This window comes from Brachyhypopomus gauderio, chromosome 7 (assembly GCF_052324685.1).
Source record: "Brachyhypopomus gauderio isolate BG-103 chromosome 7, BGAUD_0.2, whole genome shotgun sequence".
Taxonomy (NCBI): Eukaryota; Metazoa; Chordata; class Actinopteri; order Gymnotiformes; family Hypopomidae; genus Brachyhypopomus; species Brachyhypopomus gauderio.
The window spans coordinates 12,654,843-12,668,860 of NC_135217.1; the positions used below are offsets into that span (position 1 = coordinate 12,654,843).

A 14,018-nucleotide genomic window follows, 5' to 3' on the forward strand; every position below is an offset into this window, starting at 1 on the left:
CTTTAGTCACGCAGATGACTTGTGGAAGACAATGTCGGCATGTTGGGAATGTGAACCATCTGTCTACCTGCATCCCTGCGCAGACATGGGGTGAAAGTGCGTGACGTTCTGCTCCACATTCCTTGACTTCTCCGGGCGTTTCGGCTGCCTTCGCGCGCTGCCCACCCCCAGCAACGAAGCTGTCGGTGAGATAGCGAGCGAGGTCTCCCTCAGTGCGGTGTCTTCTTCCGTCCTGTCCCTGGTCTCCAGCCAATACTTGTGCCACTTCAACAACCTAGTTATTTCAGCAGGGATGTGGAGAGCGTGCAGCCATGTTGGTCTGCGTAACATTCTGCCCAATGTGATAGAGTCAGGGTGTAGTCAGGGTTTTTCTTAACGGATGAGCCTCTCGTGTGACTGCCCAGGCAAACAAGTAAAGATGTGTTTAGATTAAGGTGTTTAAACCACGAAGGGCTCCGCTACACTTTCGTTCGGCAAAGCAGATTCACACTATTCCATTCATTCACATTTGTTCCATTTGTGCTACGTGTAGTCCATCTGCCAAGACATACCTGATTTACCAGTTTCTACTACTATAGTTTTACACTGAAGGATACGAGCACATACCCCTGCCATTTAGCACAGCGCAAACTGCATGCTAAAATCATCATACACTGAGCTGTGTTCTTATCCAAATCACGCCTAAGTTACCACACAATTCCTCCTTAAAACTTTGTCTGGAATCTGTAATGTGGGCGTGTCACTAATAACGATGATCGACATGAAATTGTCAGGCTCTGTAAAATATAGTAGGAAGGCAAAGAAGAAAGCCAATGCCACAAAACACTTAGTTGCGAAGCATCAAAGGCAGATAAACCTCCCCAAAGGCAGAAGCACAGAAGAAGACTGTTCCACTAATCCCTAATCCACTAATCCCTTTCTCGCGTTTCCTTAATCTCAATCTGCATTCAAAACGCACACTGAAAAGCAAATGTTGGGAATCCAGATATGACTCATCATGATGATAAGAATATTACGTGAATTAGATGGTTTTTTTTTGTTGTGGATGAGAGCTGTTCCTTTAAGAAGGAGGGCAGTATTGCGGCATGTTAGTGTGGCACAACACTGCACGCCGTTGCCAGGTCCCCGACTCTGTTGCCCAAACCCCCCCCATCTTGCAGATATGTTCCCTGGTTGTTGGAAGAACGCTGGCATTGCCAGGATGAGGCGCTCTGCTGGCACACGCGCCAGGCCATAGCCCAACACAGCTGTCCCGATAACAATTCACTCTCATCCACTAAATGACTTTCTGAAAATGAGAATATCCCTTTTACTATCCTGAAGTAAGTATTTTTTATAGAGTAAATAGATGAATGTTTTAAAGAAGTAACCTAGTTGATCAAACTTGCCCTACCTTTTAGGCTGAGGCTAGGAATCTTGGGGCCTGAAACAGGATAGAGACAGTATCTCCTGCCTGTACCATTAAAGCCTATTTTTGCTCTCTTTTTTTCCTCCCCTCCTGTGCACGGTTGAATATCCTTCTCTCGTTTCCCGTCCTCTAAGCACGGTGCCATCTGATGGTCCGTCTCTCAGAGGTTCCTCCTCCTCTGTGCTGGTTGGATCGTTTCAAGGAGAGGTTCCCGTTTTGGAAGCTTTGATCTGCAGTCTGTCCTCCTTTACAGGACAAAGGTTTTCTATTTTCAGGGCTCCACGCAGGAGCCACGTATAAGATCTCCAGTGCAGAGATCAAGGAGCACGTCTTCAGATTGGTCTGTTCTATGAGCTTCACCCGTCCTTTCCTCCATCACTCACTCTGGTGCCTGTTGGCTCCAACCGTGTGAATGGAAGAGCAGAGCAGCCGTGCAGAGGGGTGTTACTGTTTCGTACGGGTGTCGTACAGAGGTACTGTTTGTTCTTACCCTTTTGTTTCCCCAGAATCATCCCAGCACATAGATCATATTGCACTCATTTAAAGTATTTTAACACTGTGACGCTTTTGGTTAACAGGACCCGGGACACACCTAAACTCTGCATCATAGTGCCATTACAGCAATTCTGGCCATCTAGCCGCGCGCGTGTGACGTGCCGCGCGCGTGTGACGTGCCGCGCGCGTGTGACGTGCCGCGCGCGTGTGACGTGCCGCGCGCGTGTGACGTGCAGCGCGTGTGACGTGCAGCGTGTGTGACGTGCCCTTGACCCGAGACTCTAGGCAGCTCCGTATATATCGCTGCATGCAGCCTCTATCTTGTTGGAAACCCCCAAACACCTGACCTGAAAAACCTGCTAGTGGGATTGGCATGTGGTGTACGTGTGAGTGTGTGTGTGAGTGAGAGTGTGTGTGCGTGTTGTGTGAGAGTGTGTGTGTGCGCGCTTGTGTATGAGTGAAAAATGATCGTTTACACTAGGTCATGCCCGGCCCCCTTAACACATGGTAACCCATCTGTTGTCATAGCTACAAGACAACTGACACCCAGGCTCTGTCGCTGGCCATGGTGACCACCTTTTCATTGTGTACGTGTGTGTGTGTGTGTGTGTGTGTGTGTGTGTGTGTGTGTGTGTGTGTGTGTGTGTGCGTGCGAGAGAGAGACAGAGATGGGAAGGAAGAGACTGAGCAGGCAGGATGAAGTAATGGAGATGTGGACTTGTTCATCAGGTTAGAGATGTTGTTTTGGCAAACATCCCTATTTGCTTTGAAGAGCCCATGCAGTAAGACACGAGTGTTTAGGAGGACTAGACGTCTCCTGCTCCTTCTGTACAGATCTGGTAAAGATAAAGTGAAGAGAGGAGCATGAGTAGTCACCATGGCTCCTGCACTGTAGTGGTGCTGTGTCTGAGGAGTTACAGTTAGAGGAGGTGAAGAGGTCAGGGACAGGTGTGTGTGTGTGTGTGTGTGTGTGTGTGTGTGTGTGTGTGTGTGTGTGTGTGTGTGTGTGTGTGTGTGTGTGTGTGTGTATGCGCGCGCGCAACAGACGGCTAATTGATAATTGGATAAATTGAGACTGACTCCTGGACAGTGAAAGCAGCATTGCCTTACAACGAAAATGTCCTCTGTTGGTGATGGTGGACCACAGATCCACTCTGTACAGAACCGCTCTCTGCAGCTTCTTGTGAAGAATGGGGAATTTTACCAGTGGTACATCTTCTCTGTGCAATTCCACACCCAGCAGCGGTTTAATCAGATTACCCCTGGAGGTTGGGAGGGAGGGAGAGAGAGAGAGAAAAAGAGAGACTAATTCTGTCCTTCTGTCTCCCTCACTCTCTGTCTCTACACTTTCAGCAGTCAAGCCTCTTTATCAAGTCTGTAATATGCTTGAACAAGGCAACCCACAAGCAATATTCCTAGATCATTAAAAATAATAATACTAGTTAATAAAAATTTGTGCATTAGGTGTGTTTAATTCAACTCCGAACTAGCATTAGCTTCAGGGCATACAGCTGAGAGAGTCACCTACTGGCTGAAGATGTTTGGAGGAAACCAAAATTGCAGTAATTGGTTTATTAAAAGGAAATGGTGAGAATGTTGAAAGGCACATAGAGGAAGAAACAAAAAGAAACAAAAAACCATATACAGATACACAAAAGAGCCGCAGAGCCTTCTTCAAGACTGCCATGTCATATAAATGCCCTACCAGGTTAAGCAATATTAAAAGTAATCCTCACATATTTGGATCAGACTTCACAAGTCCTCTTGATGGAACATTTTTGAAAACAGTTACAGTACAATTGTGTTTGGAGTGCATGGGGAAGGAAGAAAAGTACCCAGGAAACCACAGGCGCGCCTTAACTGTGAAACCTTCTACAAGAAGGAAATGTTAAAGGACCCACCAACTTTTTAAAAAGTCCTGCTTACCCTCCCAGTTTTAACAAATAAAAACCTTCTGGGGTTTACCACTGGTCAGGGGTTCCCTCATTCAAGCACTGTTGCAGCAGACACAGGAGCTATCAAACTGTCTGTATATGTCTATAAAATATGACATATTATGTCTATAAAAATATATTTGCTGTGAGACTGAGAAATGAAAGGAAGCACTAATTAGAGTTTTAAAGTGTTTTCACTGCTCCAGGACACAGCCAGACACACCTAGCAATCCAACGATCAGTTTAGCCGCCATTCATCCCCCGCAAAGGTGTTCATTCATCGAACACCAATAAACACGCACGCAATCATGCAAATGCTGGCATGGCATCAAAGCATAATAATGTGTCATATAGCTATCCGCAGGCTAATATCTGCTCAGGCCAATCTGCAGGTAAGCGCTTGCATTCAACTTTTCATTGTAAATCGGTCACCAGCTAATGAGGCGAGTTGGTTTTGACCTTTTAGTGAAAACTCATTTGTATGCATATTCATGCACAGTACTCAGACTAATGCACTGCGTGTTTGGGAGTCTGCAAGATGCAAATGTTTTAACATGCATGCAGCCTGCTGAATAAATCCTCACAAATATTTCAGACACACACTATACTCCACACACTCCACATAAAAAAAACAAAACATTATTACATCAGTTTATCAAGCCTTACATCATATTGGTGAGGTTGCTTATCACTTGCCAATCAGGAGGCCGGGTGGGGTCAGGCAAACTCAAATACAAAGTACGGGTGGAGAACATATTAGTGGTGAGTGTAATTGAATAGGGATGATTAAAGGTAGTAACCCAGTGTGGTAGTGTGAGTCATTCCATCACCTGGAGGAGATACTGAGTGCAGTAGTCATGTGACTAAGGGAATCTGGGGCATTAGTGAGCAGCTCTGCAGATGTGGCCCATAACCCAACTGCTGTTTGCCCTCTCGGTCTCTCTCTAACCCTCCCTGCTGCCCCCGACCATCCAAAACTCTTCCAGCCCGCAGGACCAGCTAAACGAACGCTTCTCAAGCTGGGAGGAATTTGCGTGGCACAGATGTCGTGCCGGGGGAGCAGGAGTTCACAGCGCAGGCAGCGTGAAAGTGGCATCATTCTTGTGTAGGATATAGGCCCAAAATACTTTGATATTTACTTCTCCCACCCCTTCCATCCATTTCATATTTCACAGCTCTTGTTCTGCGTGTGCTACATGCCCCTCCATGTTTTTTGATTGGCTAACGCAGGTGGCTTGCGTGGAAACGGCTCAGCCGGTGGCCTTCAAATAAGTCACTTTCACGAACGTTAAACGTGTTCGTTTCGTCAGCTGCGTCTCCACACACATGCAGGCTGCACACTGCGTCAGCGCAGCCCCCGCTGGCCCGAGGCCCACAACCCTCTTTCTGTTATCAGACCCCAGCCCTTCCACTGCTCTCATTAGGATTATCCCTTATTATCAGACTCCACAGTGCTGGCTTGATCCACCAGAGTAGTTGTGTGTGTGTGTGTGTGTGTGTGTGTGTGTGTGTGTGTGTGTGTGTGTGAGGATGGCACAGTAACATGTCTCCGGTGTCCAGAATGTCTCTTTGTGTTGGAGGCAACCTAGATACAGACTGGGTTCAAAGTCAACCCTTTCTCTCCTTCCCTCTTTTTTTTCTCTCGCGCCCTCTCTCTGCCTTTCTCTCTCACCCTTTCCCTAACACTTTCATCCCTCTATTTTACCTGTTCTCTCATTTTCATCCTTTCTCTCTCCTTCGCTGTCCATATCTGTTTTCGTGATCATGCCTCCTTTTCCTGACGGTGAATGCTCGGGGTAATTAGGCTGCACCCATGAAGGTTTGTGTTTCACAGACCACAACATCCTTCTCCTTCTCCTTCAGGAGAGCAGGGGGACGGCGTTTTAAGGACCCCCACTCTCTTTCGCTGTTTTTACCGCCTTTGTGATCATGCCCCAAATTGTGCTGGGTAGTGGGAGACGGCCGCGTGCTAGTCCTCTGCTTCTCCCATGAACGTCCCATGGCATGCTGGGAAATTTCTGTTTTAAAACTCATTCTGTTTTTTCTAGATTTTTTTTACTTCTGTGTACTGGTTGGCGGTAAGCTGGTTGTGTGTTTGAGGACGTCAGAAGGGGAGTGACATCATAGATTGACATCATATCAGTCACGAGAAACACTTCCGTCTCTCGCACACACTCACACTTATGCTTACGCTCACACACATTTCCTCCTTCCTCACACACAAGCCCTAGGTTTCACTATGTTCTATAACGTGTTTTGAGTTCTGCAACAAGAAAACAAGTCATTCGAAACACCGTAAGCAATTCTTTGATCTCATTCCTGCCATTTGTTGCCGTTGGACTGATGGGCTCGGCAAACAAATGTGAGGAACGACTCAGTGGTCACCATGCAAACCCTGGATGGAAATGCAGTGGGTTGATTGTGTCATGTAAAGTGCTGGCCGGAGGAGTAGCCTGCAGTGCTGTGTAGACACCGTCTTCTACGGGTGGTGATGGATGAACGTGGCCATTCTTGCAGCTGGAGCTCCGTCCACGCCCCCCTGAGAGCCTGTTGCCCGGCGCCAATGTGCCCCCCCCAAGCCTGGGCATCCCGTTCAGGACCCATGTGCGCACAGCTGCAGAGTGGTGATGCACATGCGCTATGATGATGGGGGATTTGCCCCCTACACCCCAAACACCCCACAACCCCAATGATCAGTTTTGTTTAGAGCAGATCTGGTTTTAATTCTTGCTGTTCACTGACAAATGGCATCATGTTCTTCTAAAGCAGCTCAGTATGTTTTTGTCTGTATGTCAGTTGGTATGAGCAGTTTGAGTCCAGCACCTCCATGTGCATAAATAGATACATTAGCGCAGCGTGTTTATGTTCGTTCTGCTGACAGCAGAGCAGACAGATGGCAGGGTTGTGTGATTATAGGCTCATGGCAATGCCAGCATCTTTCTCGCCGCTGAACTCACTGCCTGCCTTGGTTTCTTTCTCCGTCTCTCCAAAGAGCTCAATTCAAATCGCCTTCGATGACCGGCTCCAGTTGCCTGCCTCTGCAGCCATCGACCATGTGACCTGCACTGACCAATCAGCACACAGCATGGTGAGGCCTCACTGAGGCAAACGTATTGTCACATAATCGTTGCACAAAAGTGTTACACATACGTGTTTAACATGTGTGAAGTGTATTAGCCTGTACCGTGTTACATAATCACCATATTGACTGTAATTTTGAGGTTTGTTTGTTTGTTTGTTATGCCATCTTGTCCACCCAGGTTCTGCAGTGTAACTGTTCGGTTGACACGGTAACATTCCCTGTGACTGTCACTCAGCAGTCACCAGCGGCGGTCTCCATGGATACCTACCAGGTTACCATGGAGCCCATGCAGGCTCAGGTAAAAACCTACAAATGATGTGGGACTGGATTCAGGACCTTGTGTGTGTGTGTGTGTGTGTGTGTGTGTGTGTGTGTGTGTGTGTGTGTGTGTGTGTGTGTGTATAGCTGCAAAAAAAGTGCAGTCAGTGCAGAATTTCCAAGCTCAGCTGAGATCCAGGCTTTCATTTGCTGTTAGAAAAGCGATGATCTGTTTTTACTATACAGTACAGTAGCAGTAGTGATGGTACCATTGTTAACCGCTTCATCATTTCAAGATGGGGGTTCCTACTGGATTGGCCTCTAGACTGGACAGTCACATCACATCCGCATTTAAATCTCTTATGCACTGCGTGAAGACTGTCCACTGGTCGCCACCATCTTGATGGACCCTTCAAATATGAAGATATCTGTTAAGGCACTGGAGGTCGTACGGCTGTATTTTCCGTGAGGCACAGGATGAAATCAGACACGCTCCAAATATCTGATGTGTCTGTCGGTCCGAGTGAAGCCTTAGAAACCGTGCCTTGTTGGAGGACTGCCTGCAGTGTCCGTTTACATAATCTCTCCTTGTACTGTCTCAATAATTGAATGCAGTCTTCATGCGAGTGAGGGGACAGTCCATGGAGTTCACAGTGTCAAGAGATGAGGTTACGTCCCCCTGTGGTGTGGACCTCCGTTTGGAGGGCCGGGTGGTTAGGACGGGGAGGACAGCGTTGAGGCTGTAGTCATCAGTACTGAGGGAGGGCCGAGGGAAATGTGAGGTTTGATGTGTGGGGGATCAGTAAGAATGGTGAGGTTTTGATGTTTGAGTGAGATCAGTGGGAAACATGAGGTTTAATGTGTGGGGATCAGTGGGAATGTGAGGTTTAATGTGTGGGGATCAGTGGGAAATGTGAGGTTTAATGTGTGGGGATCAGTGGGAAACGTGAGGTTTAATGTGTGGAGAGCAGTGGGAATGTGAGGTTTAATGTGTGGGGATCAGTGGGAATGTGAGGTTTAATGTGTGGGGATCAGTGGGAAACGTGAGGTTTAATGTGAGGGGATCAGTGGGAATGTGAGGTTTAATGTGTGGGGATCGGTGGGAATGTGAGGTTTAATGTGAGGAGATCAGTGGGAAAGTGAGGTTTAATGTGTGGGGATCAGTGGGAATGTGAGGTTTAATGTGTGGGGATCAGTGGGAATGTGAGGTTTAATGTGAGGGTATGAGTGGGAATGTGAGGGTTAATGTGTGGGAATCAGGGTTAATGTGAGGTTTAATGTGTGGGGATCAGGGGGAATGTGAGGTTTAATGTGAGGGTATGAGTGGGAATGTAAGATTTAATGTGTGGGGATCAGTGGGAATGTGAGGTTTAATGTGAGGAGATCAGTGGGAATGTGAGGTTTAATGTGTGGGGATCAGTGGTAATGTGAGGTTTAATGTGAGGGGATCAGTGGGAATGTGAGGTTTAATGTGTGGGGATCAGTGGGAATGTGAGGGTATGAGTGGGAATGTGAGGTTTAATGTTTGGGGATCAGTGGGAATGTGAGGTTTAATGTGAGGGGATCAGTGGGAATGTGAGGTTTAATGTGAGGGGATCAGTGGGAATGTGAGGTTTAATGTGAGGAGATCAGTGGGAATGTGAGGTTTAATGTGAGGGGATCAGTGGGAATGTGAGGTTTAATGTGAGGGGATCAGTGGGAATGTGAGGTTTAATGTGTGGGGATCAGTGGGAATGTGAGGTTTAATGTGAGGGTATGAGTGGGAATGTGAGGTTTAATGTGAGGGGATCAGTGGGAATGTGAGGTTTAATGTGAGGGGATCAGTGGGAATGTGAGGTTTAATGTGTGGGGATCAGTGGGAATGTGAGGTTTAATGTGAGGGGATCAGTGGGAATGTGAGGTTTAATGTGTGGTTATCAGTGGGAATGTGAGGTTTAATGTGTGGTTATCAGTGGGAATGTGAGGTTTAATGTGTGGTTATCAGTGGGAATGTGAGGTTTAATGTGTGGGGATCAGTGGGAATGTGAGGTTTAATGTGTGGGGATCAGGGGGAATGTGAGGTTTAATGTGAGGGTATGAGTGGGAATGTGAGATTTAATGTGTGGGGATCAGTGGGAATGTGAGGTTTAATGTGAGGAGATCAGTGGGAATGTGAGGTTTAATGTGTGGGGATCAGTGGTAATGTGAGGTTTAATGTGAGGGGATCAGTGGGAATGTGAGGTTTAATGTGTGGGGATCAGTGGGAATGTGAGGTTTAATGTGAGGAGATCAGTGGGAATGTGAGGTTTAATGTGAGGGGATCAGTGGGAATGTGAGGTTTAATGTGAGGGGATCAGTGGGAATGTGAGGTTTAATGTGAGGAGATCAGTGGGAATGTGAGGTTTAATGTGAGGGGATCAGTGGGAATGTGAGGTTTAATGTGAGGGGATCAGTGGGAATGTGAGGTTTAATGTGAGGGGATCAGTGGGAATGTGAGGTTTAATGTGTGGGGATCAGTGGGAATGTGAGGTTTAATGTGAGGGGATCAGTGGGAATGTGAGGTTTAATGTGAGGGGATCAGTGGGAATGTGAGGTTTAATGTGTGGGGATCAGTGGGAATGTGAGGTTTAATGTGAGGGGATCAGTGGGAATGTGAGGTTTAATGTGTGGGTATCAGTGGGAATGTGAGGTTTAATGTGTGGTTATCAGTGGGAATGTGAGGTTTAATGTGTGGTTATCAGTGGGAATGTGAGGTTTAATGTGTGGGGATCAGTGGGAATGTGAGGTTTAATGTGTGGGGATCAGTGGGAATGTGAGGTTTAATGTGAGGGTATGAGTGGGAATGTGAGGGTTAATGTGTGGGGATCAGTGGGAATGTGAGGTTTAATGTGAGGAAATCAGTGGGAATGTGAGGTTTAATGTGAGGGTATGAGTGGGAATGTGAGGTTTAATGTGTGGGGATCAGTGGGAATGTGAGGTTTAATGTGAGGGGATCAGTGGGAATGTGAGGTTTAATGTGAGGGGATGAGTGTGCTGGAGACTCACAGCTCTTTCAGACGTGTGAACGCAGTTGTGCACACGGCTTTTGTCCCTAAGGTCAGCAGCCCGTTGGCAAGCTCCCGTCACACTACATGGAAAATAGTGGTGTGATTAAAATGAGAGCTTTTCTTATTAGCACAGTTCTTCCTCGTTAAAGGATATTTGGAGAATATATTTGTGCACAAACAGGTTTTGGTACACTGACTATTCCTGAGTGGAATGGTCACTGGAAGCCTTTTCATCCAAAATAACTCTGGGTCTTGAGGTTCTGTTCACACTTCTTAGAATCTTGGTGCCATTCTGAGAACTGGCCCGTGTTTGGAACTGGAATCAAGGCTGCGTCATCAGCGGCGGGTGTTTCACAATAGACGTGAACAGTAGTGAGAAGCTAGCGGATCACATAGATCACCTGTGAGCGTTTGGGCTGTTGTTACAGAAGTTATTATTATTATTTTTTTTCAATAACCAAGCACCGATCAACTAGTGGTGATAAGAGTTGTTTTTGTCACGGGTAACAAAATAGTCTGAATGTAACCCTTCATGAACCAGAGATGTTTTGATCATAAAGGGCTATCAGTGGAATCTGTGGTGTCCTGTAACAGTGGCTTCAGATTAGGTGTTGACCGATGTACTGTATGTGTCTTTCAGGGCCGGTGCGGATTGTTACTTTAACGTTGATAAACTTTACTTTTGGCTGATTTGCATTTAACATCAATTTGAATTTTGAAGTGTGAAAATTTCCAAGCATGCAAATTATAGCTCACATTAACATAATAAATATTAGAACATTATTAAAAAGTGCTTTGAGCATTAGACAGTAGAATTTCCACAAACTGTGTCCACAGTATCTGATCCCATGTGCAGGAATGTGACTGAGATGTCAGGCAGGGTTTGTGCTGCAGTCACGAGTCAGGCTTGTATTTGTAGCCCACAACAAAAACTATGCAAAAGGCATCCTGATAACAGCCATCACCTGAATGTGTGTGTGGGTGTGTGTATGTCTGTGTGTGTGTACCCTGTGTGTGTGTGTGTGTGTGTGTGTGTGTGTGTGTGTGTGTGTGTGTGTGCGTGCGCGCGCGTGTGCATGTGTGTGAGAGAGCGAGTGCAAGATGACCTTAACCTCAACATTAATGCAGGTGCTGCTTCATTGTTTATTACAAATGCTGAAACCCGTTTTATGGGGTTTACTTGGCAGGTGGTCCACATTTCTACCAAACCAATTAGCACTGTGGGTGGGACAGAGACTACCAAGGTGTTGGTTGGTGGTACTGCCAGTCCATTAGTAGGTGGGATACTGGGCCACATTTCAAGTAATCCAGTGACACTGTGGGTGGGACACTGGACCAGACTAAAGAAGTGTGCGTTTTTATGGTTGCTTCAGATATGTGTGTAATAAAAAATTAATAATGTACATAACAAGCAAACAAAAAACATGATCAATTGCCTATTCCCATAAGCAGGAAGATGCTGAATATCGGTTTACTGGTGGGAATCGATTATTAGTTGATCCCTACTTCAAACTTTATCATATCCTCAAAGTGCTTAGTCATGCTTTACCATGGTACAACAGAGAATCAGTATTTACTACTAGATACACATGATGCTACCATCACATGATGTTGCTGGTGTATTCTACTTATCATTTTTGTGCTACGAGTGTAATCAAAATGCGAATACTAATAGCTAGTTGTAAAAAGGTGTGTGTGTGTGTGTGTGTGTGTGTGTGTGTGTGTGTGTGTGTGTGTGTGTGTGTGTGTGTGTGTGTGTGTGTGTGTGTGTGTGTGTGTGTTCGTTCTGCTGCTGCAGTTGCAGGTCTGTCTGGAGGAAGTGGAGGAGGAAGGTTTGCTGGTGTCCTGGACCTTCTCCAAGCAACCCCTGCTGTCCTTAACCGTGACCCCACGGCAGAAGGTCCAGAGAGAAGTGAGAGGCGTGTCAGGGCATGCAGGGTGGGCGGGGCCATCTGAGTTCCACACCAACATGTTTACATTGGAGAAAGCGGGTTATTCTGATCAGATGTCAGCATCCCAGGTCGACGCCCCAGTGTGATGGGTGTGATGCAGTGGTGATTGGTGGGAGGTGTGGACACTAAACTCTGCAGCGCTATGGTAGCCAGGGACCAGATCCCAGCAGCCATATTGATCAGAATGATTTGTTGTGAAAGTTTATAGTGCTGGGGTTGTTAACAGAGGACGGCTCGTTCTTTTCCTTCAAGGCCTTGAAATGCTGTCAAGGCAGTAATGTGGAATGCAAAGCCTCGCTGCGCCTAACGGGCTGACCCATCTTCTTTTGATGCTGATGTGTGTGTTTTGGCTACTGACACTGTGTGTGTGTGTGTGTATATGTGTATGTGTGTGTATGTGTGTGTATGTGTGTGTGTGTATGTGTGTGTGTGTATGTGTGTGTATGTGTGTGTATGTGTGTGTATGTGTGTGTGTGTGTGTGTGTGTATGTGTGTATGTGTGTATGTGTGTATGTGTGTGTGTGTGTGTGTGTGTGTGTGTGTGTGTGTGTGTGTGTGTGTGTGTGTGTGTGTGTGTGCGTGTGTGCACACAGAGATCTGAGTCAGAGGTGGATGTGGAGATGATAGCCAAGCTGGTTGAGGACGCCCTGTACGCCACGCAGCCCGCCATGATCCTCAACCTGAGAGCTTGTGTCTCCAGCCCTGCTGTAAGAACACACACACACGCCCACACGCATGTACGCACGCTTGTAAACGTGCACACGCACACACAGCTCCCGCATCCCCGCTGAAATTCATATCCATGCTCGTCACATGGGCCGATCGGCTTGGGCTGACACACGAACCCCCCCGCACCAGACACGGCCGCTCTAAAACGCTGCGCCGCTTAGCCGGGGTGAAACGGCGAGCTGATTACCATGACTGTGTGCATCATGCCTCATCGTGAAATTGAGCTTCTTGGCCTCCGAACGTTGCAGTTTCCCCGAGAGAAGTCTGAGCCGAGGACGAACTCTCCACTGCAGGGTGGCGCTGTCAGACGTCTCCTGGTGCGCCAGCTCAGAGCGTCCGGCGTGAGAAAAGGTAGCGCTACCTCCCTCCCCCTCTCCCTCCCTCCCTCCTCCCTCCCCCCTCCCTCCCTCCTCCCTCCCTCCTCCCTCCTCCCTCCCTCCCCTCCCTCCCCCCTCCCTCCTCCCTCCCTCCCCCCTCCCCCTCCTCCCTCCCCCCCTCCCCTCCTCCCTCCCTCCCCTCCCTCCCCCCTCCCCCCTCCCTCCTCCCTCCCTCCCCCCTCCCTCCCCCCTCCCCCCCTCCTCCCTCCCCCCCTCCCCCCCCTCCCCTCCCTCCCTCCCTCCCCCCTCCCTCCTCCCTCCCTCCCCCCTCCCCCTCCTCCCTCCCTCCCCTCCCTCCCCCCTCCCTCCTCCCTCCCTCCCCCCTCCCCCTCCCCTCCTCCCCCCCTCCCCTCCTCCCTCCCTCCCCCCTCCCCCCTCCCCCCTCCTCCCTCCCCTCCCTCCCTCCCTCCCCCCTCCCCCCTCCCCCCCTCCCCCTCAGCCCACCAGCACATCTACTTGGGTCAAGTTGGCTCTTCCTTTTCATTCATGTGCCATGACGCACATTGCCTTTTAAAAATAAAGGTCACATTCTGCCTGCAGCCTGGTGTTATTAATTTATTTCAATTACTATGGAGACAGTTTATGAAGCATTTATGCCAAAGACAGTGTGTTTCTTAAGTGCTGACATGGTATTTGGGTCCAAACTACACCTTCCATGCTGTGACATCATTCTTCAGATGAATCACGCGCCTACAGACCGTATCCTTACAAAGGGCCGGTTCTTACATAGCAGGGCTCTGTAAACGCTGTAGCTTGG

The 14,018-nt window shown here is 48.0% G+C and overlaps 1 protein-coding gene across 3 annotated transcripts in view; it reads left to right on the forward strand.

Annotated features, from left to right (window-relative positions):
• Positions 1–14,018, forward strand: part of c2cd2l (c2cd2 like) — a 30,169-nt gene that overhangs the window by 9,116 nt on the left and 7,035 nt on the right. For all 3 annotated transcript variants that reach the window (XM_077011831.1, XM_077011830.1, XM_077011829.1), the window contains exons 3-7: positions 6,830–6,925; positions 7,098–7,217; positions 12,002–12,115; positions 12,749–12,862; positions 13,133–13,235. In XM_077011831.1, coding sequence (XP_076867946.1) covers positions 6,830–6,925; positions 7,098–7,217; positions 12,002–12,115; positions 12,749–12,862; positions 13,133–13,235 — 547 coding nt within the window. The remainder of the gene's footprint in view (positions 1–6,829; positions 6,926–7,097; positions 7,218–12,001; positions 12,116–12,748; positions 12,863–13,132; positions 13,236–14,018) is intronic.